The following is a 23331-nucleotide window of genomic DNA, read 5'->3' as shown; positions in this document are numbered from 1 at the left end:
CTTATTGGAGGCTTCAGTCAGGTGTCTTTATCTTCTTAAGATCTAAAATCTAGAGGAACTTTGTAAAGCTAGGCACATTTAAAACATTTTTGTTTCAAAGAGGGAAGAGCTCTTCTAATTACTCAATTTATTTGATGGTTCAAACATTTGCTTACCAATGGTGGAACTAAATTTACTTCTTTGTAAGCCCACTGTTTCAAACTACATCTGTGTGATCTTCTAAGAGAAAATCATCCATCCTCGATAAGCTATAAAATAGATTCAGTGCAGCACTGCTCGTGGCTGTCGATGAAACTAGGCTCTGTCATGTGGAGAAAGCCAAGCCAAAGAGAGTATGCCTAATAAGGTGCAAGATGTTGTGACACAGTGCTTAGCACATCCAGCTCTGAGTAGGGAGACTAAACTGTCTTGATCCTCTTTCCCAAGAGTGACTTGGGGATAAAATATAAAAATAACTGTGTCATGTCCCTCGCCTTGTTATTCTCTCCATATTCCATTTGATGGCTTTTTAATATGGTGCCTGACAGCCTATAGCTCCCACTAGCCAGTATTACACTGGCCCACATAAAACTAAAAATTAGTCACCCTTATAATGAATATTCTTCCAATGATGCATAAAGTAAAACATAGGCTATGTCAAATGCATCAAGTGCATTAAAATAATTCCTGTATCAGGTGGTTCTTAGTAATGTAGGGGGATACATGCGTCAACAGATTCTGTAAGGCTAGAACAAGTTGATTGTGTCTCCTGCCAGGCAGGCCAGTGAGATCCACAACAATTCATTCTTAAAATTCCAGAAGAAATGGATTTCTGATGTCCCTGGAAAGGGTAGAAAATCATTGTGTGGCTCAGATCCATTATGTGTCTGTCTTAATTAAAACCCATTCATTTCAGGAATTAAATATAACTCTCAAATTGTGCCAGCCAGGCTGGTATACACACATGTAATCACATTGTAAAGCCTATACTCCTACACGGCATCATCCTTCCAGATTGTAGCTGTATCCAAACTTGGTACTTATATAGACTTCTGTTTCTGAAACAACAGGTTAGATGTTCATGTATGTTTTTATTATTGTCATTAACATAAAATAATCAGTTACGTGGAACTTCCATCTCTCCTAATATCCTTTTGTTGTATTTTATGCAGTGTAATAGTGGTGGAAACTGCTGCTATGCTATGTGTTTTCAGAGGTGTATATCTTTCTATGAGCGTATATCATACTTGTCTTAGTTTGATATATAAACTGTGTTTCAATCTGATCCTTGTTACATTTAATTTGAATAATTTGCCAGTCTATCCTGAAAGTCCTTTAAAAGTTTGAAATATTAATAAGCTTAATGGAAAAGCATGTTAACCTAAGAAGTAGGTGTCCTTGGTGAAAGAAGTTATGATTTTTAAATATTTATCATCCATCCTAAGCTTCTACTTTTGTTTCAAAAAATATGATCTGTTCTTTTTTCAGTGTATTTAAACAGGAACTCTCTATCCGAGTTAGCCTAATGAATAAGTAGCTTTCTCCTAACTGCCTGGAAGAAGCACGTGAAACACTTAACTCTGTCATTGCCTACTGATTCAGTAGCTGTGATTCCACATAACTGAGAGTAGTGTAGTGTCCTCTAAAACCAACAATGTCATCATTAATTCATCAGAAACACAGCTGTGAACTTTGATTGTTCTTTTTTACCAAAGCAACTGGGGAAAAACATTCCAGTGTGCAGTAAAGAAAGTTCCAAGCAACTGGGGTGCACAGTGCTTTGTGTTTAAGCCACTGACCTTGTAATGTGATCACACAGAGTTTTTGTAAATTAATCTTTCAGATCTTATGAGTGACATGTGAACTTTGACTTCATGGGCAAAAGACTCCGGCTTCAGCAGAGTCACCTGTATCCCAAATGCATGATGAATTTCCATAACTTTCTTTTGAAAAACATGAACCTTTTGGTGCATTCATATCTTTTACTAAGAGAAATAGCAGACCTTTTTTTCCTTCTTGTGCAGTGGCATACATCATTGAGTACAAATGGGATTGTCCCAAGCATTTAAAAATATTTTTTAGCTATTCCTATTGCAAGTATACATTTCAAACTGCGAAATACTAACTTTTCTGTGAGCTACATGCAGCTGTATCATTTTACATTTTGGTAATTTGTTTGTAGTTTCTAGAATTGTTTTAATTTCTTTAAAAACAACATTTCTTAGAATCAGTGTTTACTCAGCTGTTTTGAATTGCATTTTACATATGAGCACATTCTGCAGAAAATGGGTGAAAAATTCAAACCTAAAATATTCTTATATCATCGAGACATTATTTTTTTTAAACCATGAGTCTTTTTACTATAAAACCTTTAGATTTCTACGTGGACGTAATTATTTTTTATCCCTGGTGCAGGAAAGCTGGTATGCTTATGCTTAGTATATGCTGTTTGAGCTATCTGATTTCCTGTACATCAAGAAATCCGAGTCACTTGGCTTGTGGCATGCTCTTCGGTGGTGATGAAGAAGTACAGGAACCTGCCTCGTGAAATTGTGTGACCCGATGAATGCCGTTGTTGCTTCTAGTTACAAACCTGTAGCCATCTCTTATTTACCAGGCACAGATTTACCAGGATAATGAGTAAGTGGAGGGAAGGAAAAGCATACTACAGTGTTACATTATGTACCTTTTGTTCTATGGCTTCCATAGTCAAATCAACTTACTCTCTCTCTAAAGCGAACAAAGGCTTTCTTGCTTTTATCTGTATGCAGATACCTGCTTCTGCTTATTAGAATCAGGATAATAGCAATAAGGAACTGCAGCACTTCGGATGCATGTACTTTTCTAGATGTCTTTGCTCTGGGACATGAGAAGAAGAAGAACTGAAGATGCTGAAAGTGGTTTTTATTTCTAAGGCCTAGTGAATTAAAATCTATTATAAACTTAGTGGCATAAAGTAACTGTGAGGTTTTCCCTCTTTGCCTCAGAAGAAAAATAGGGAGGTTTGCTCTCCTACCTGTTCTTGTAGTATTTATACTGTTTCTAGTTTGGCAAAGACATAAAATACCTGGGTTTTGGCTATAATAATATGCCAGCAGAAATGTAGTCATTGGTACTGTTGCATATTTACTATTTGTAAGAAAAACCTCAGGAAAAACTGTAAGGGTTTTAATCAAAACTGAAGTTTACTTTAACAACTAGACTTTCTGAGCAGTGCCCTTTGTAGTTAGGAAAAAAAAGGATAATATTATAATTCTGCTTTTTTGTATGTCTTTTTTTTTTTCAAAAACAACTGCTAAACATCAAGTAATAACAATAGATTATCACTTGTATTATCTTAGTCATACCTTTTTTATTGTTACATGGTAAATATGAATTTTCTGGTAATATGTTATTTGAATGTTTCAAGCTCTTAACTGCTGTTCTTGTACTTACTGAAAGGTTCTGTGCCCTGTCCCCTATCCAAAATCAAGAACGGGTGCAGGCAGGCTTGAAACTCCAAACAAAATGTTTGGGGCAATATTGTTCATCACATTCTTCCTAAAGGCTTTGGGTTTTCATTTTTAGTGGAAATACAAGAGCCAGATGCAGTTACCTCATTTCAAAATACTCTTCCATTCTTAATTAAGATTCTTATTATTTTCTTTCTTTTTAAAAAATGTTTTTGCAGCACTCTGTAAGATATATACCCACATTGACAAACACAGCTACAACCTGATGTAAAAACTTTGCATTTGCCTTGTGGCAGTAGGCCCCACCAAACAGAACTTGATTTTCTTTTTTTTTCTCTGGCCTCTCCTAAGCAGAGGCACGATTATCTGTACCCTTACTCATTTATCTGTACTTATGTACAGGGATTTTTCCCTTGAAGACAATGACAGTTTTATACATTCTAGATGGGGTGTTCCCATGAGTGTAATTTTCTATGCCATGGATGGAAACATTGAAACATTTAATGCCCCAGTAAATGGGACCTTGATTCTTTTTTTTTTTTTTAAGAGACTTAATAGTCCTGAGACTGTTGAAATCCTGAGGTAGGATTCCATACTTGAAATTCACGCAACTACAGATATTGAAAACTTCTCTTTCTCATTCCCACAACTTGTGTAATTTTTGGTACTGTTAAGGCACTAGATTTTAGCAGTGCCACAATGGCACTAGAATCTTTACTCCTATTAAAAAAGAGACAAACCCAAGCCTTTCTTTAAAATCGTAACAACTGAAAGATCAAAACAAGAAAAAATTACAGTTTCAGATATACTAGACCTGGTACCAGGAATAGTTTGGCTGGCAGGACCAGGGAAGTGATTCTGCCCCTGTACTTGGCACTGGTTAGACTGCACCTCGAGTACTGTGTCCAGTTCTGGACCCCTCAATTCAGGATGGATATTGAGGTGCTGGGAGTGTGTCCGAAGAAGGGCAAGAAGACTGGTGAAGGATCTGGAGCACAAGTCCTATGAAGAGCTGCTGAGGAAGCTGGAGTTCTCTAGCCTGGAGAAGACGAGGCTTGAGGGAGACCTCATCACTCTCTACCACTACCTGAAAGGAGGCTGTAGTGAGGTGGAGATCGGTCTCTTCTCCCAGGCAACCAGCAGTAGGACAAGAAGGCACAGTCTTAAGCTGTGCCAGGGGAGGTTTAGGTTAGACATTAGGAAGAAATTCTTTACAGAGAGAGTGATTGGATGTTGGAATGGGCTGCCCAGGGAGGTAGTAGTCACCATTCCTGGAGGTGTTTTAAGAAGAGACTGGATGTGGCATTTTTTGCCATGGTCTAGTAGATGAGTGTTGGGTCAAAGGTTGGACTCGATGATCTCAGAGGTCTTTTCCAACCTAGTTGATTCTGTGATTCTTTGTATTTTTGGAGGTGTGCTGGCTCCCAGTGTTTAAGTGCTTGCATTTGCCAATAAATGGCAATACTGTAGATACTCTTCTGTTGAGCTGTGGGATGGACTACAATAGCAAGACAATGAAAGCAAAGCTAGTGTGATACATTATGGGTCTTGTTATTTAAAGCTAGATGTATTTGCAGTTCTATACTTCAACATATTTATTTGCAACAAGTTTCTGAAAAGTAGTGTATTTTATAGCTTTTCTAATACTCTGTGATTTGCCAAATTTCTTTTGTAATATTGATCTCTACTTCTTCCCATTTATTCTCTTTTGGCTGAATATCCTTTTAATTGTGTTGTCGGAAAGGCTTCTGGTTTAAAACAGTAATTTATAAGAAAAATTGTTAGTGCTCTGTCTTTAGATTTTAGCTGGGTTGAATTACGATCTGAGGTGCTGGTATCTCTCTGCTGCTTGTGAGGACCTTGGAGAATTATGTTTGACATTAGCACTTGGCTGAGGCTCTTGATTTAGGTAGTGTGATTGTGAAACAAAGAAAGGATGTCAGAAACTCTGTAAGAAAACAACATTTATAAAAGAAAGTGTGCTTTAGCTTAAATTGGATAATTGAGATTGTACACAACCTGTATTACTTCACTAGAGAACCCTGTGGGTTTCTATATCTTCTTATTCTGCATATAGCAGAACTTCCTTCATATCATACTTCTGCTATCAGAAAAGAATATTTGTCTTCAAAAATATATATTGCAGGTCAGGTTTACCATATACATAAATATGTTATATAGAAAAAGTCAGTATTCAGAGGTGCCTGTTGCTGTTGGTACACAAGGCCAATTAAGAGTCACTTTAAAAGGTACCTCTAAAGAGTATCGGAAAATATAGTCTGAACCCCTAGAATGCATAAACTATTTTTTTTCTTTTCTAAGCTTCTATCCAAAGTTGCTTTAGATGAGTCTTTATGGCCTACTGTTCCTTGGGCAGGTCCTTTCCATATTTAGTAAGACTAAAGTGCACTTAACTATGTAGGTAATCTAGATCAATTGTTTGTGGCTTCTCTGTTTTCATAGAATAATAGGATAGAATGGTTTGGGTTGGAAGGGTCTTGGAAGGTCATCTAGTTCCAACCCTCCCGCCATGGCTAGGGACACCTTCCACTAGACCAGGTTGCTTAGAGCCCCATCTAACCTGGTTTTGAACACTTCCAGGGATGGGGCATCCACAGCTTGTCTGGTCAACCTGTTCCAGTGCCTCACCACCCTCACACATTAGGTATTTCTTCCTAATATCCAATCTAAACCTGCCATCTTTCATTTTGAAGCAGTTGTCCCCTGGTCCAACTCGTTTACAAGAGTTACATACCCTTGTCAACAGTCTCTCTCCAGGTCTCTTGTAACCCTCTTGAGGTACTCGAAGGTGCTATAAGGTCTCCCTGAGAGCCTTCTCTTCTTGAGCCTGAGCAATCCCAACTCTCTCAGCCTTTCCTCACAGGAGAGATGCTCCATCCCTTTAATCATCCTTGTGGCCCTCCTCTGGACTCACTCCAATAGATCTGTATAAGTTTTCCTTCTTATTTTGTACTCTTTTCAAGGTCTAAGAGAAGATTTCCTTCTTCTTAGATGAATTGTTAGTTTTATAGGTGTTTTTAGACTTACAGTGAAGTTTCATACATTAAGAAGTGGTCTTTAGTTTTATTGCTGTTTGTTTTCTGTTCCCCAAGTAGATTATAGATAGACCTGTAAGCATTCTTAAAATCTCAAGATACTTTCTTGCAGAGTTTTAAATTTGCTTTGTGATACTGTGATCCAATATGCTACACTGTATCTATTTCTTGGAGGAGGAAGGAAGGAAAGCCAGCAAGCCAACGTGACCAAAAAAAAAAAAAGAAATGGGGTTTTGTAACAGAAAACAGCTGCAACCACATCAAGGCATTTTTGTCTACTCTAGTGGCTTTGCTGAAAATTAAAGCCACAACTTAATATTCAAGGAAGATATTTCTATGGAATGAAATCTGCTAAATGCTTAATAACAAACAGTTAAAAACACAAAATGGGATGTTTAGGAAACTGGGTTTGAATGCTAAATAGCTTAGATTGCAGAAGTTCTGTTTCTTCAGTAGAGGCTAGAAAATGAGAGTCTTATTCTGAATGATGGATTGTAAATACCAATTCATGAATTTGTCTTACATTTTTGCATGCTGTCAGTGTGTTCAGTTAAAACCAGCTTGCTTTCTAACCTACAAAGACTTGAAACTGTATGAAATTAAGTGCTCTAAAAACAGGGAGCTATCTGTTGAGAAAGATTTTATAAATGAGAGAAAATTTACAGTGACTCATATATAGTAAAATGCTAAGTTTTTTTCTATCTACAAATGCAGTAGATTAGATTAATTAGATTAATTTTGAACTAGTCTGAAGTTAGAAGAGCTGAATTCTTTCAAAACAACTGTTGACAACTTTGGAGTAGAGGGATATTTAAATTCAAAGTTTTCAATTACTTGAAAAATATTATTTTTTTATTAATAAATACATGCCTGATAGGAATGTTAAAAACTTTAAACCTGTATGACATTTTTGAATTCTGTTTCCTAAAATTACCTTCTTGGAATTTTGGTGAGAATATACAAATTTAGATTTTAGTGTCCATAGCGAAAACTTCGCTCCTAATATGTGGGCACCTAGAAAACATTACAGAACTTGTAGATCAAAAGCTACCATGAAATGAAGTTAAAATTGAAAGTAAGCTTCAGAAAATGAAGGGTGATAAGTACAACTTGTAGCAATTCAGAAATAAAGCTCTTTGAATCTTTAAAAATTATAGAATTATTTCCATAGGCTTCCAAGAATAAATTCACACAGCCACCAAAACCTCTTAATTATATCCTAGTAGAGTACCATGTAAACTTTGCAGATGCAAGCAATGTTGCTTAGTGTCTATAGTGTCAAATGAAAAGGATTGTGAAAAATCTTTTAGTTTCCTTATTTTTTTTTTTTTTACTACTTCTGTTACCTCTGGCAACCGATTCCTTTCTCTTTCTAAAGTTTACAGTGTGGCATAGCTGATGAAACAGTTTCCCTTTATTTGCACGTTCAAACCAGAAACAATTGCCTTGATATTTTTGAGAAAGCTAAAATTAAAGCAAGTATTATGCCTCTTTGTAATGAGTAAAATATGCATGATTATGACAAGTCCTTACAGACAAAAATAATTTAATTATTTTTACCTGCATAATCTGTAGGCTATCTTTAAAAAAATTAACTGCTGCAATTATCATGTCTCTTTTTCACAATTTTCATCTACTTCGCTACTCTAAATAAGAGTAAAATTGTATAAACTCATGTCTCCTTTTGATTTCTGTTAAGATTTCTCTTTGTCAGAGGAAGGGTTTTTTATTTTTCATTTATTAATGAAGTTCATTTTCTCTTCTGAAATTTTATACTCTTCTAAAATTAGTTTTTTCATGGAGATTTTATATTATTCCATGAGGCTGATAATGACTTTGATGTTGTGGTTCTGATGGCTCATAATGTTAGAAGTCAAATTTTCTTTTCAGACAGTGATGTTACCAGATGCTCACTAATCTCATCCTCTTTTTGTTTTGTGCTTCTGTTTTCTTGCCAAGATTCTTCTACCCTTTCTGCTTTCTGACTCTTAGCAGCAGCAGCTCCAGAAAATTGACTACTAGACCTTTTCATTCTGTCCTTACACAAGCAGAAACAGTGGATAAAAATAAGAGAAGGGAAAATTTCACTAACAGAAGGAAAGACAGCAGTAAAAGGAAAAAAGCAAAACCAGGAGGTTTTCTTCTGCGGCTCAGGAATCCTGTTCATTCTTGAAGATTTTTGTCTTTCCTGAAACAGTACAAAAGTCCCCAAACCCATTAAATCTAGATAAGCACAGAACCACCAGATACTAAATCCTGATTTTAGCATGAGGAGCTCTTAATTTCTGAATCCATTATTCAGCTTCCAGTCTTAATTTTTAACACCATCAAATCAATACACATTACTGTCCTCTCCAGAAACTCATTGAGTTGTGACCATGTTTTTGATCTACTCTATTTAACATTTTCTCTCATTACATTCTGAACTAACCCTTCTGAAATAGTCTTGCAGAGGAAAGATTAACTTTCTTTTACATTCATTAAGGTTTTTCTCATAATGTAGTAAGACAAACAAGCAAGCACCGAAAGCAGTAAAGTGACTTGCTGGACACTTAATTTCTGTGTGAAAGTGGATGTGTGGGTCTCTGTTCTGGGTTTACCTGGGATGTTAATGTTTTTCATAGCAACTGACAGGGTGCTGTGTTTTGGATTTGTGACTCAAACAGTGCTGATAACATACCTGTGGTTTAGCTGTTGCCAAACAATGTTTGCACAGCACCAGTGAAGAGATTGGGAATGTGCAATAGGCTGGGCTATGAGGCAGATGACCTAAACTAACCAAAGAAGTATTCCATGCCCTATAGCATCATGCACAGCAATAAAAAGGGAAAAGAAAGGGTTCTACAAAGTTAGCCGTCTTTTGCTCAGGAACTGGCTGGGCATTGGTCTACCTGTGGGAGATGGTGAGTTATTTCCTTTGCAAGCTTGTTTAGTTTTCTTTCTCTCTTTCTATTTTCCTTCGCTTATTAAACAATTTTTACCGCGATCCACAAGTTCTATTAGTTTTATCATTCCTTTCTTCTTCCCCTGTCCCACTGGGGTGAGGGGGTGGGTAGTAAGCAAGCAGCTGTGTGGTGCTTAGCTGCCTAATGGGATTAATCCACAATGGTCTGATATTCCATTAATTTAAATTAGTTTACAAGTTATGGACACCAAACTGACTTCTGTGATGCGAAAGAACTTTGGGCTTTTAACATTTCTGGAAATTGTAAGGAGCCCTGTCACAATGACATGATGTGTCTAGTTTGTATGTAATATATTAATAATATTCCACAGTTGCACTGACCAGTGTGGTTCATAGACAAGTGCATGATGCTTTCTTGAGATGCAGAAAGGGGAGATCTTGGAGTTGATGGTGCACGTTGAGTCGAGTATCATGGAGATAGAAGGCAAGAACTGCCTTTTCAAAGCAGAATAGAGCTGACTGAGAAACTGTTAATAAGTTATTAAGTAACTGAAACTTTCAAAACTCTCATGTGCTGATCTGTCAAAAATCTGAACTTTGTCTCAATAGGTCAGTATACTCTTAAAATGGAGTAGTTTTATCAGGAACAAAGCAGTTACTTTAGAATTGACTGTTGCAGTCCCACACATCAGTAAATATCTAAGCAAAATAAAGCATCAAAGTAAATTATTTCAAGCAAATAAAGTATCATGAGAACTATTATTGTAATACTTTCAGACTAAGCAACAAAACTTGCATGTTTATAAACATGCCAGCTACTTGAGTCCTTAAATAGTCCTGACTTACTCATTTACAGTGTGTCGTTTTATGATTATTTACTGTAATTAGAAAGAATCCTGACATACTAGCTTTCTCCACATGGTAAAATCTGATAAGGGCTTTCAGTGTTAGTCTGTTTTTGTTACTGTGTACATGTAGGAAAAAAACCTAAAGATTTGAACTTGAAAACTTGTTGTCACAGCAGGGCTGTCCACAGTGAACTACAAGTTTGCATTCCTACCACATGCAGTAAGGTTTTCTCTATAGACTCCTGTCACTGAGGAATTTAGCAAGGAACAAGAAATCTTCAGTCAGAGAAGGGCCACAAGTGTGTGAAAAGCTAGCCACACATAAACACTAAAGGTCATTAGCAGGCTCCTAGACTCCTATCTAGGAATTAGTTTTTTAGATCATTAACGGTAAAAAAGCCTAGGAAATGAATAGGACTCTGTCCTATTAAAAATTAACCAGAACAATTAAAAGGTTTTCCAGTTTTTAATGGGAACCAGACCTGATGGCTCATTTTCCTTGTCTGGTGGGATGTTTCTGCATTTTGAATGACATTAATTTTATGTCCTTGTATTTGTAAAGAAATATCTTGAACTACTTTTTTTGTATAGGAGTTGTAAACTATTTACAATGAGGGCAGTGAAATCTTGGGAGATGTAGAATCTAGTGTCTCCCTAAGATTGTGTTACTGAATCCAAGTCTTGTGACTCTGAACTATTACAGTTAATTGTGATAGGATTGCTTCTGGTGTATGCAAATGTATATTTTGCAAACTTCTAATACAATTGCTGTATTGTGCAACTCCCTAAGTTAAAATGCTCATTTGGCTGCAAATGCACAGCCTTTTTTGCTGTGAGGTGTCTCTCCTTATGGTGTTACGTGTTTCCTTAAACTCAGTTTTCAAATTTCAACAGCAGCCTTTCTGCTTTCATTTCAATGTAAATTCCTTGCTGCTGAGTGGATGACTGATAGTTATTTAAGAGCTGTCTTCTCCTCCACTGTATATTTTTCCTTAAGCTTGTAGTCATCTCTTCACTTTGGCGCAAGAAAATAATGAACAGTGCACCTTTAGTATTTTAAAATGTAATTTTTGGAGAGGTTTATTAAATACTTTCTTTCCTTATCTTTACATCTTAGCACGCATGCCTTACAAAAAAATCCAGAGAGAGGAAGAGAGAGAAAGAAGAGAGAGAGAGAGAGAGAGAGAGAAAGAGAGAAAGAAAGAAAGAAAGAGAGAAAGAAAGAGAAAAAAACCCCTGTAATGTGTGATTTGCCCACAGGCCTACCACTCTGGAGGAAAACAAGCCCACAAGTTCCCAAACTTTTTTACTTTATAGCTGTTATACTCATTTCCGTCCCCATATGCCTTGGGCTCCAAATCTTCCCACTTAACCCTCTGGTAATAATCAAGGTAATCTATGAATACAAGCCATATGATTTTCCTCAAAGGATAAAAAAGAAAAAATAAATTTGGATGAGGAAAAGTGAACTGCAGATAAATGGGGTGGGGATGGGGAGAATAAAAGGACAGGAGAAAGGCAGGACAAAATGATCTTCCTCACAATCTTAATTTTGTACTTGGTCATTCATTTACTCTAGATGCAGAATTCCTTTCTGCAGTGAGTGAATTGCCCTGTCATTAACATAAAATTAGCTCCAAATGGTCTTGGCCAAGAGCTTTGAAATATGTTAGTATAGAACCACACACTCAAAAACATGTGGGAATCCATGTGGGCTTCCAGATGTGAGAATCTTCTGTGTTACAAATGTAGTTATGTTTATGTAGCCTAATAATCTGCTCAGTGGATATACTGTAGATGCAGCTGTGCTTCAGTTGTGGTCTGTTATGTGGCGCTCTGCCTTAGTGAATGCATCTTGTTTCTTATAGCGAGTCCATTCGGATAATGGCTACTTGTAAACAAACACTGGCATGCAAGTTAAAATACTCTGTCATGAAATGTGAGGAATTCAGCATGAGCTAGTAGATTGAACTGAGAGTGGAAATTTGAAAAATTTCATGTTTCATTTTTGATTCCTCATAGTATTTTGCTGCTAATTGTTTTTCCCTGTCTGATTTATGTTATATCAGTGAATACTTTCTGCACTAGGATTAAAATTTGAAAGCCTGAGAAAAGTTTGAAGAAGTCATAATGTTTTCTGTGTTACCTAAATAAGCATTTAAGGTAGTGATTTGATTTCAGTTATATTATCAAAAATACAAGACTATCTGAATCCCAATATAATTACCTGATTTTGTGTTCATCTAACTAATGATCTCTACCCACAGAGATAGTCTGTTGATGCTCTTTTTTCTTTTTTTTTTTTATGTTTAAGAGCCCGTATTATCTTGATTTCTTTAATGCAGTTGTCTTCTGTTGTATGTAGTGTAAGAAGGGAACTGGGAGTATCTTTGGGAAGAAAATTGATCTGTACAGGAAGACTAGTGGGTTGAATAGATCTATAAAGCTGAGCTTAAGCACATCAATTAGTGCCTGAACTCTACAGTATTCAATCTGTAGCAGTGACTATTAGCTATTCTTCATCTTTGAATGTGTAAGTACAGAATGGTGACTGATGGTAACCTGAAATGTCATTCTTGTTCATTTTGTAGTGCCACTGAGTAATATTTAATAGGCACAAGTTTTTCAAAGAAATTCTATTCCTTTGCTGACTGAAAACTGTTTTTATTCATGAACATGAATATTCAGTTTCAGGTACAATCCATACACCTTGTGCTACTTTGGCTGTGATCTCCTTATGTCATATACATCCAACAGGATCATATCACTCCTGTAGTTGGATCAGAGACCTTCAGGGGGAAAAAAAAATCAACTATACATCTGATATTGATCTCTCCTCTGAAATGACAGTAGCTCCATCCTCTAGCATGGAGGAAAGTAAATTCTCTGTAATAGTCATTATACAATGAATAAAATTGTTGTTTGACATAAATCACAGTAGCCTAAGAGTTCATTAGACTGTCAGCTGATCCTTTGTCTCTTGGGGGTTGGGTAGAACTGAGGCTTTTATTGTAGAAAGCATCTTTTTCCATTAAATTTTGCATATTGTTTCTAACATTTTAATATATATTATTATATCTCCTATATATCCTATTTCATGGGCAAGTGTATTATGCATATCTAAAATAGGTCTTGTACTTACCATTATAATATTTAAAGTGTCAGGGAGTATTGTGCTTCTCTATGTTCAGGAGCATTAAGGATTGTAAAAGCTGGAAGTAAATTCCCATTGCAAACCTCTCTGAGTAAAATATCCTTTGCTATTCATCACCATAACCAGCTAATATCAGTTGTTATCTTTAGTAGCAAATTTTAAGAAATGTCCAGGAAAGGAGACCTGTATGATACAAAATGATAGGAGTGTGACACTCTCTGAATAAGAAAATGACTGAAAAGATACATCTGTGAGCTGTGCAAGCAGTAACAGCTTGAAGGAAGCACTAAAACTGTCCTACAGAAGACAGAAGAAGAATTTCTTCTGTCTCATGCCATGGGTCATGCTTGACATGGTTGAGAGAGGCTGTGTGACATTTCCCCGGTGAGCAGCTGTGAATACTTCAGTCAGTATGTGACATTGTGGGCTGGTGCTGTCCAAAACTGTTTCTGACCCCAGTTGCATTGTCCCAACAACCTTTTGGCAATGCGCTATTTTTCTTTCAGTAACTAAAATCCTAAAGTGTGTGTGTTTATGATACATAACAAACCAAGATATATGAAAAAGTACATGCTCTGTTAATTAAAAAGTGGTCAGATCTAGCGCAAGACTATGCAAAGTCAAAGGCCTCAGTGCCTTGCAGACATCAGACTTCTGTCCTAACTTTCAGCACAGAATCTATCTAGAACCTAGTGAGGATATTACATAAATGATGTGATTATGTAAATGTATATTTAAATTAAGTTTGAATTGAAAAACATTTATATCGACATAAGGGTTCTGCCAGTGCTTTTGTATCTCTCGAACTGTTTTATGGTGCTGCTTTTAATTAATTATATTTTGACAGAAGAAATTCTCTCTTTTTTTTTTTCAGACTGAAGAACAAATGAGCCTCTCTGAAGAGCAGCTTAAGACCTTTCTGGAAGAATGTATGCAGCCTGAGAGAACAATAAGTAACGTTACCATGCCAAAGTCTCAGGAATCTCTTTCTTTTGGATTAAGTCCCCCTTCTTACACAAGTCAAGACTCCACTCTTCACTCCACATCTACTCTTTCCAAAATGTTAGTTGAAGACCATATTGTAGGGATGTTAATGGCTCAGGAAAAGGCTGGACTCGAAGACAAAAGCTTATGTGCAGAGAGCGAAATCCCTGGCTACTATATCAGCAAAGCATTGGCTGTTAGTCACTTATCAAAGGATTCACTGGCCCAAACAGAGGAACCTGATGACCTAGAAGGTTTACAGAAGATGGGAGATGAGAGTATTACTGAAGGTTACTTTATGTCAAGAGCACTCAACAGAAAAAGATTGAAGAAACCTTCTTTCTTGGGTGAACCATTATATTGCATCAGCATGAACAATGAGCCATGCACAGAGGCTGACATTCTCAGCATACCACTGCAAACCAAAGGAGGTGAGACTCTTAACAACCCTTTAGAATAGGCTTTTGATTATAAAGAAAAAAACCTAAGCAGGTTCTCACCAAAGATATGCACCAATACACACTGATTATTGTGGTGCGCCAAGGATGTTCTTTTATAAAACTGTGCCAAAAATAATACACACAAAGTTACAGAATGTTTATTAAAATTCTTGCTCTGACATAATTGACTAGGAGTTTTATGAAATACATCACTGATGTTGATTAATTCTGTCAACTGGAAAACAGTGTTGACAACGCATATGGATTGCCTTTTTGGTAGTAGAAAGTCATGTTCCCTGTTCTGTGGAGAGTAAATATTCTCCCAGTAGTTGGTACAATAATTCACTGAAAAATGCAAGTGTTTTGTGCGAGTTTTTAATAAGGTAAACTCAGTAGTATAGAAACAAATATGACCTAGCTTTATTAAAAATACTAAACTGCTTTCAGGGAGTTCAAATTTACACACAGAAGATGTCAAAATTCATAAATACTGCACAGTTTCTATAAATTACTTTTAGTTTGGTAAAAGAAAGAAAGAAAGAAAGAATAGACTTGAACCAGCAAAAAATGAAAACCTCTACTTGGTGTTACAAAAGGATTGTGGAAATGTCTGTGGTTTTTATGTCCTTTACTTATATGCAATTATATAGAGGTATTGTAACTTAAATCTACATTTAGATTTTTAGCCTAAGACTATTTCTCTTCCTGGAAAGCCAACTGTTCAAATAAGCCAGATTTTGGGCAGGTAAATCTTTCACTTCTTTCATAAAAGTTGTGACAGTATGAAGTTTGTGATTAGAGTGCTACAGTTTAATTTTATTAGCAATCAATACATTTTGCTTTGTTTGTCAAGATTGATCTTTGTTATACTAGTAATCTATTCTGAATTTAGAGAAACTTTTTTTCACATACCTTGATAATTTAGAATAATGTCCTAATATCGCTTTGCTATTTTATAATTTCTTAATTATGATCACATCTGTTTCCTTGGTTGTCTGTACTTAACCTTTCTACAGTGAAGAGAATGTTAATATTTTTCAAAGGGATTCCACTTGTCAGAAAGCAGGAAGGCTTGTGATTTCTGCTTTTACACAGCCAAACAACTTGATATCCAAACTCACCTGCCATATTCGCCCCTTATGAGATTTAGGTCATAGCTGCTGCAACACGAAGAAAATAGTACCTATAGAAAAGGTTGGGTGATTTTGGTTTTTTTTTGGTTGGTTAGTTTTCAGCTACCTTCACATGCCAGCTGTGCTCTTCATGTAGATGCAAGCATCAGAAGAACAGAGCAAGGGAGGAAGGAAGCAGTCTGCCTCAGAGGAGAGCGGGTTGGCTGTGGTGGTCATAGGGAACACCACAGAGGACCACCTCTGCCAGCAGCAATTGGTCTCACGCAGGAGTAACATGATTACATTCTACACCACCAGTCTTCCTTGGCAGCCAACAGTGAGAAAAACTCAGTACCTTGCTGCCTTCACAGCTTTAGATCTTTAGTTAGAACTTTAGTTAGATCTTTAGTTCTCCTTTAGTCCGAGCTGATGTAGTACAGTTAGAACCAAGTGTAACACAGACACAGTTACCACCTCTCATGAGTGTGTTTTAAGATGGGATGTGGTAAATCAAGCAAAACACCATGCACTGTGACCACTACATTGTGAAGTGAGCAGGTAACAGTATACATAGTCCATATGAGGTGGTTATATTGCACAAGAGAGGAAAATTTTCACTATTAAGTAAATTTTCATATAGGACATCTCATAGTAAAAGTCTATAAGGTGAATTTATTAACATTTACCACGTAATAATTTAATTATATTTGAGTCAAAATCATGTGTACCAGAGTAATGCAAGGGATATTTTGATTGTCTGTTTTCAGTAGTGACTGAGTAATGTTCGACTGTGTAGAACTCAGTTCTGTATGGTTAATAAACATCTTGGGTTTATGATTGTTTTGCTTACCAATTTTTTTTTTGAGGGGGGGAGTATTCTGAATTTTTGGTCTGTGATTTATTTTAATTTTTTTGATAAAAAAGTAAAAACAAAACCAAGGAGATAATTACAGATATTGTAATTTCATCAGGCTTTGAATTTTTGTATTAGTGTCTAATTTTTTAAAGTGGTGTGAACAGGTAACTTTTAGGCACAATAAAAGTAAGTGCAAAAATAAAACCCCCTTCAGAGGTTTGTAACTGCTAAATATTTTACAGATATCCATGTTTAAGTTTAAATTAATTATATTCAGATGTATTGTATTCTGTTAGTATTAATGTTATGATTAAACAAACATCCAAAATTAGCATTTAAATAGGCAGCAGTCCATTCTTATTATTTTTGTTAATGTACTGTTTACAAGTAAATGTATAGCATAAAACAGAAAACCCTGATACCTTTCCATGGAATTAATTTGTTTCCCACAAAGGTGATTCAGTTCTGTCTGAAGTAATTATTCCTGGCCGTAAGCAAAAGGGTGTGATGTTTACCAAATCTGTAAAGTTGCTTAATGTATTCTATAGATAATCTAGTTGTTAGTTCAGACATGATTAGATATGCTAATTGTATTGAGGAATGGAGATCCCAATGGAATCAAGTTTAAGGCAAATACATCTGCAGATGAAGGCGTGAGAAGTGTCAGGTGTTATTTTTATTTTTATTTTTATTTTTATTTTTATTTTTATTTTTATTTTTATTTTTATTTTTATTTTTATTTTTATTTTTATTTTTATTTTTATTTTTATTTTTGAGAGATATTTACATAGTTGAGCTTTGTTATGGTCAATTCTAAAGGACATTTAAATGCGTATGCATAATCTTTTGTAAGTAGTTTGATTTTCTTGCCAACTTACACATGGTTTAAATTCTCTTTAGTGCTGGGTAAGCAAAAAAACCTGTGTTTGTGTGAAGCTGGTTTAGCACAATTTTGGTTTTGCAGTCCTTATGGTACTGTAGTCTGTGATATTGATTTACTGTAATACATTAAATGATATTTTAAGAAAACATAATTATGAACATAATGCATATGTATATACTTGTGTATATATATATCTGAAGGAAACTCTCATGTGCCTTCAGAGATAAGTAATTCCTGTTTCTTGAAAGAAGCAGTAATCTACATCTGGCTCATATGCATGTAAACATAGATGATGCTTAATGAGGGAAACAGAATCCAGACTTACCCATATACAGATATAAAAAGGCTGGTATTTCTCAGTTGTATGAGCCAATTAGTAATTATTTCCAGCTCTGTTTTGGGGGGGCTATATTAAGTTTTAAGTAGAAGTTGTATCACAAACTGTTTTTACTTTTTCATATTGCAAATAATGTTGTGCTTACAGTGGTTCAGCTTTTTTTTTTTCTTTATTTTTTCAGATGGTATGAACATTGAAATTTGAGGGGAGAGTGTATGCTTCTTTGCACAACTGTTTTTCTGAAAGTGTGGTTAAACCTCCCTCAGTGATATTATTCTGATTCAGTATGATTTCGAGCAACCTGAAGGGAATGAATTATCATCATTGAAAATGTTCCATGAGTTGACTTATTCTTAAGAGATAATTATTATTGTCATTATCATATATTGTTGCAGTTTGATTTCAAAATAAACTCTTGTATTTCATTAAATTAAATACCTAAGAAATAAATGTACGCACACATTTGTGTACCTGTGTGTCTGATAGATATGCATGTCTTTGTGAAAAATGTAAAATAAAACTTGGAAAGTTCAGTATCTACTGATGGGGCTTTATTAGAGCAGATGTGAAATGTATATAATAATTTCATTTTTCTTCACACACACAGTCTACACTTTTCATAAATTTAGCTAAAACCTGGCCTCTGGTTACCCCACTGCAGTTTCCTGGAGCTTGCAGCCTGTCTGATTAAGAGCCCTGACTCAGGGAAGGACCCAGCTGTGTGCTAAGTTTTTTGCCTTGGGGCTGTCTGTTGGCTGGACAGCTGGTTTGGTTGAAGGTTTGACTTGCACAAGTCCTCTGCTGGATTAGAACATCAGCACTTGTCTGCTCAGGTCTGCCTGAATCTTGCCTGCAAAGAGTGTAACCACAGAGCCAACAGTGGTATCCTCTAGTTAAGAAATGTAACTAAAAGAGGGGAAATTGCAGTCCCTGGTGAAGGCTTGGCGTGAGAGAAAGTGAAGGAGTTCAGAAGTTTGCCCTAGCAGTTACTGGATTGTGAAACATTATAGTAATGACTACCTGAGGAGAGGGTAATGCAGCTGGCTTGTGTTTGAGATAATAGTAACAATTCATTACAGGTTTTTGATTGAGTAGTCTTTACTGTTTTTCCTGATTTTCTCTTTATTTACTCAACTGATGGTCAGTTTTTCATTTCATGCACTGCAGTGTCAGAATAAGAGGACATTATTAAAAAAACATGGTACTTTTTAAAAAGTTCTTTTGTTAAGGTGGAGAGATATTCTAGCAAAGAAGATTCAATAGATTTTTCCCATTGACAAACTCTCATGTGATTTGACCTAAACGGACAAATTATTTCTCAGATCCTATAGTAGCCATTTAACATTCACCCAGAAAAGATGTACAGATAGAATGTTAAATCTACAATGGCTGTTACCACATAGGGCTTACTTGATCTAATCTGAATGTTTAAATTAATGCACATATCAACCCAGATTTTAGTCTAATTTACAGAGTTGCCATTAGGAGTGGATGCACTCCTGAGGAAGTGGTAATCATGTGGATATAGCAGAGATCAGAATCTAACCTACTTGCTTTTCATTAAAATCAGAATGGGACATTATATTTGTAACAAGCAAGTGCTATTTCTTCTTTTATTTTCTGATATTTTTACTTACTCCGCAACAGCAATAACAAACCTGTTGATACTGGATGTTCTGCATAGGATTGCTGTAAGCACATTTCATGGAGCTTTGTAAATCTCACTTAGATGTATTTCTCATCTTCCTTAAAGATGTTAAGCCTGTGTCATAATTTCGATAGCATAAATATGATCAAAGCAATACTAACAAGATTTTTCAAGACTATTTTCTGTGACCATATGATATTCATGCATTACTGTTCACTGGCTGTAATCTTTCCACAATCCAGTTATTTTCACATTGAACTTGTGTTTTATAGAGACCTTCTCAAAAACGAGTGTTCCAAGTGCTTGGGTAGTTTTTTTCAAAAAATCAAGTTCTGCTTAGAGATTATATATAGTAAATAATTTTTCATTTTCTTGGTTTATTATGTTATCTTAACTCTCTTGTTGTTGAAAAAGCTTTTCCTCAAGGAAGGGTCGCCGTTGCTGATTAAGCTTTGCAACATCCCTGAGGCCATGAATGCACTTTTTATTCACGTCTGGCATTTCAGGGATAGGGAGGTAAGTTTGAATGACTGTTGACTTGAAGTGTATATTCCAACAGGAGCTCTGTGACTTAACTTTTAGTCTTGGGAAATGCTGAGCACCCTGCACCAGTTGTAGTCACTGCAAACCACAGGGATGTAGCACTTGTGGCCTGGTATTCCAAAGGTGCGTTTGGTCAGTACCCAAACTCAGAGACTGTCAAAAACTAGTGACCTGCTATTTATCTGTGCTTTCTTTCTACTGCATTATATTAAATAACAGGTTCTTTGGGAATAGTTTCTTTCTTGATATTACAAGTGAAATATCAATTCCAACCCTCCCTTTTTTTTTTTTTAAACTTCCAGTTGTAAGTAAAACTGTAGGAAATAAAATTATTTGGTAAAATATGGTAAAATATGTAAGATGTACACAATAACAGAGATATTATAGAAAATATGTGACAAGGTCATTTGCTGAAAAATCACCAATACTAGGGTAAAAGGAAAGTTGAGCCCAGGAGGATTCATGGGTTTTTCTTTGTTTTTCCAGTTACTCTGTGTTGTGACCTGCAATAACCCCTCTGTCGGGGCTCACCACTTGAATTCCAGCTGCACTGGAATGTGGCAGCTTCTCCTCAGGGAGTGATGCTGCAGTGATGATTAGGATATTTAAATGAATTTTCTTTTGCAGCCTAACTCAGGATTTGGAAACAGGTTTTCTGAAATACATACCTTCATCTAGCATAAGTTGTATTTGGCAAAAGATTCTATTTACTAGCTTCTTAACCATCTTTCCTAGCTCCTTCCATCCCAAAACACAGCAGAGCATAGGAGACTGATTTTTAAAGTTAACCTTCTGACATTTGGGCTTTGAGATGTTTGAGGAATAAGAAATTTTGTGTGTGCATGTAGGTTTATGCTGTTTGTTCTCCTTATTTCATACTATGATTTTACAGGACAAGATAGATGCTTTTGTTCCAAAAATTTAATATTGGTGAAATCAACATACCCGTGAAAAGAAGATTTTGGTGTGCTTGTATCTAATTCTGAGCAATATATGACCAAACCTTTCTGTCTTTGTCACTGAGACCCTTCAGTAATATACATGCAGTGCTGCCATCTGTAGTGACCAGTGCTCAGCTGTTGATACTGATTTCCTCAAGTGGTTATGTTTCAATGCTGCACTGTTTGCCCTTTTAAATTACAAACCCCACATTGTTTTCCTCTGAAAGTGGAAAATAAGGATGATTCAATCATTTTCGTGAACCATATGTGTGTATATATATTAAATATAAATAATGTGTATTAATTGAAGATATAATTTACAAAATATACTATAAATTTGAGTAGGATATTTTAAAGAACTACAGCATTGATTTCAGTATACTGTAGTGGTATGAGAAGTTCAGTCCAGCCTGACAGTTATTAAGATTTAGAGTGATTTGAGGGATTTTTATTTCAAAGAGCACTGAACAAACTAAATATCCTGATTAAAAAAAAGTAAAATTTTTTTGCATCTAGGCAACAATAAAATGAATGAAGTTATTCTTACATGCCCAGAATTCAAGTTTAAATTAAAGTAGTTCTACCAAGGGGTAAAAAACCTTTCAGTTTCATCTTAAAAAAAAAAAAAAAAAACAAGAAAAAAAAAGAAGAAAACGCCCCACAAAAATTCTCAGCCTTATGCCTTTTTCCAAGCCAGACATTTGCTGGTATCTACTTTGTGGATCTGTAGTGCATGCTTTCCCTCTCACTTCCCGAGCAGAACTCCTGCAGAGTCAGTGGGCATGCTGAGTGCAGAGTGAAAACAGGCTGTGCAAAAATTATCTGCTGCATAGATCAGAGGAAAGGGCTGCTTAAACATGTCATCGGAGTAGCAAGGACTAGTCTAGAAATGCAAAAAAATATGCCAGTAAATTCATGTGCTGGAAAGGGTGCATTTTTACCTCCAGATCAGGGAGTGATAGGTGAGAGGCAGTTGTTTGTGTCTCAGTTTCTGTAATTTCAATAATTATAAGAACTTTTATATTTTATTAAAACCCCTTATTTGCTAGATAAAATTTCAGCAAATGAAATGAGAATGCACCTTTTTGTTATGCTTCTGAAAAAAGGCTTTCTAAGCACAGCTTTGAATAATACCTCTCTCTCTTGCTTTTTATATGCAAAATCTGCCACAGTTGACACCTCCAAGAGCTGACATTTCCTCCCCCACTTATGAATAGAGAGCCTCACCTCTGGTAATCTCATGCAGTTTGAAGGGTAGACGCAGAAGACAAGGTGGTTTGGCAGATCCCGAGGAAGCTGATAAATTAGGAGGGTTTATGAAATCTGGGGAAAAATAACTGATCTTTTTCTTTATTTTTCAACACATGCATTTATTGAGAAATAATTGTTCCTTTATTTGTAGGGACATTTAAAGGTCAGAAAAATAGTTTCCTTTTTAGATAGAATAGAGGCACTTGAATACTACTAATGCCATAACCTACATTTATCCAATTATACGTTTCGTTGAAGGATTGGCTGGAATCCAGATGCAGTAGTTAGAATAAAAGGCTCCCTGTCATTTAAGTCTATGTGAAATAGTTCGCTGCTTGCAATTGAATCTGCAGAACCTTATCTGTTAAGCTTAAAAAGCCCCCAGTAAACTGGAACACTCTCGAGTGTTTAGTAACTTCCAGAGTGCTAAAGTGCATGAATAATTTTGCTTTGTAGGCAAGTATTCTGCATTTAGAACTTTTGAAAATACTGATCTGTGCCATTGTTTTCTTATTGTTTGCTTTGTGTATTTGGTGTGCATAGTTTTGGTGGGAAGAGTATTGCCAGAGGCCTTTCACCCTAATTTTCCAATAACACTGAAATGGCCTCTCCATATGCATTTTGTGAGCAGAGTCATCAAGGGAGACTGACACAGTATTTAAGCAGCACTCGATTTAGCCCTTGTACATGTTGCCTAGGGTAGCAGTTCTTGATTTTGAAAGCAGTTGAAAAATTAAAGACAAATGATGTCTGGGCTTCCTGGGATTTGCTTAAATTTGAAAATCTAAGTTTCTCTATGATACTTGTCTAATTTTATGGATTTCTTGTGGAAGATTTTATCTTCAAGACTTCTACTTGCCAAACACTTTTCTCTAATGAGTTCTCTTCCTCTTTTTATAACTCTGCTTAAATATTTATACAACTCTGTGCATTTGTTTTTTC

The 23331-nt window shown here is 35.8% G+C and overlaps 1 protein-coding gene across 7 annotated transcripts in view; it reads left to right on the top strand.

The window, feature by feature from the left end:
- The window catches only part of FSIP1 (fibrous sheath interacting protein 1), a 97139-nt gene that overhangs the window by 57541 nt on the left and 16267 nt on the right, over window positions 1-23331 (top strand). For 2 of the 7 annotated variants that reach the window (XR_007905200.1, XR_007905201.1), the window contains exons 12-13: window positions 14269-14809; window positions 20069-20170. Coding sequence is in view for 3 of the 7 variants with exons in the window: in XM_051791786.1 (XP_051647746.1) it covers window positions 14269-14838 (570 nt within the window). In the remaining 4 variants the exon portion in view is untranslated. The other 5 variants (XR_007905202.1, XM_051791787.1, XR_007905203.1 and 2 more) reach the window with 5 other exon arrangements.

Source organism: Manacus candei, unplaced genomic scaffold (assembly GCF_025592945.1).
Source record: "Manacus candei isolate 608988 ecotype Guabito, Panama unplaced genomic scaffold, ASM2559294v1 h1tg000033l, whole genome shotgun sequence".
NCBI classification, from domain to species: domain Eukaryota; kingdom Metazoa; phylum Chordata; class Aves; order Passeriformes; family Pipridae; genus Manacus; species Manacus candei.
Note: the sequence above shows the minus strand (reverse complement) of the source record. Positions and strands in the feature narration are given on the sequence as shown.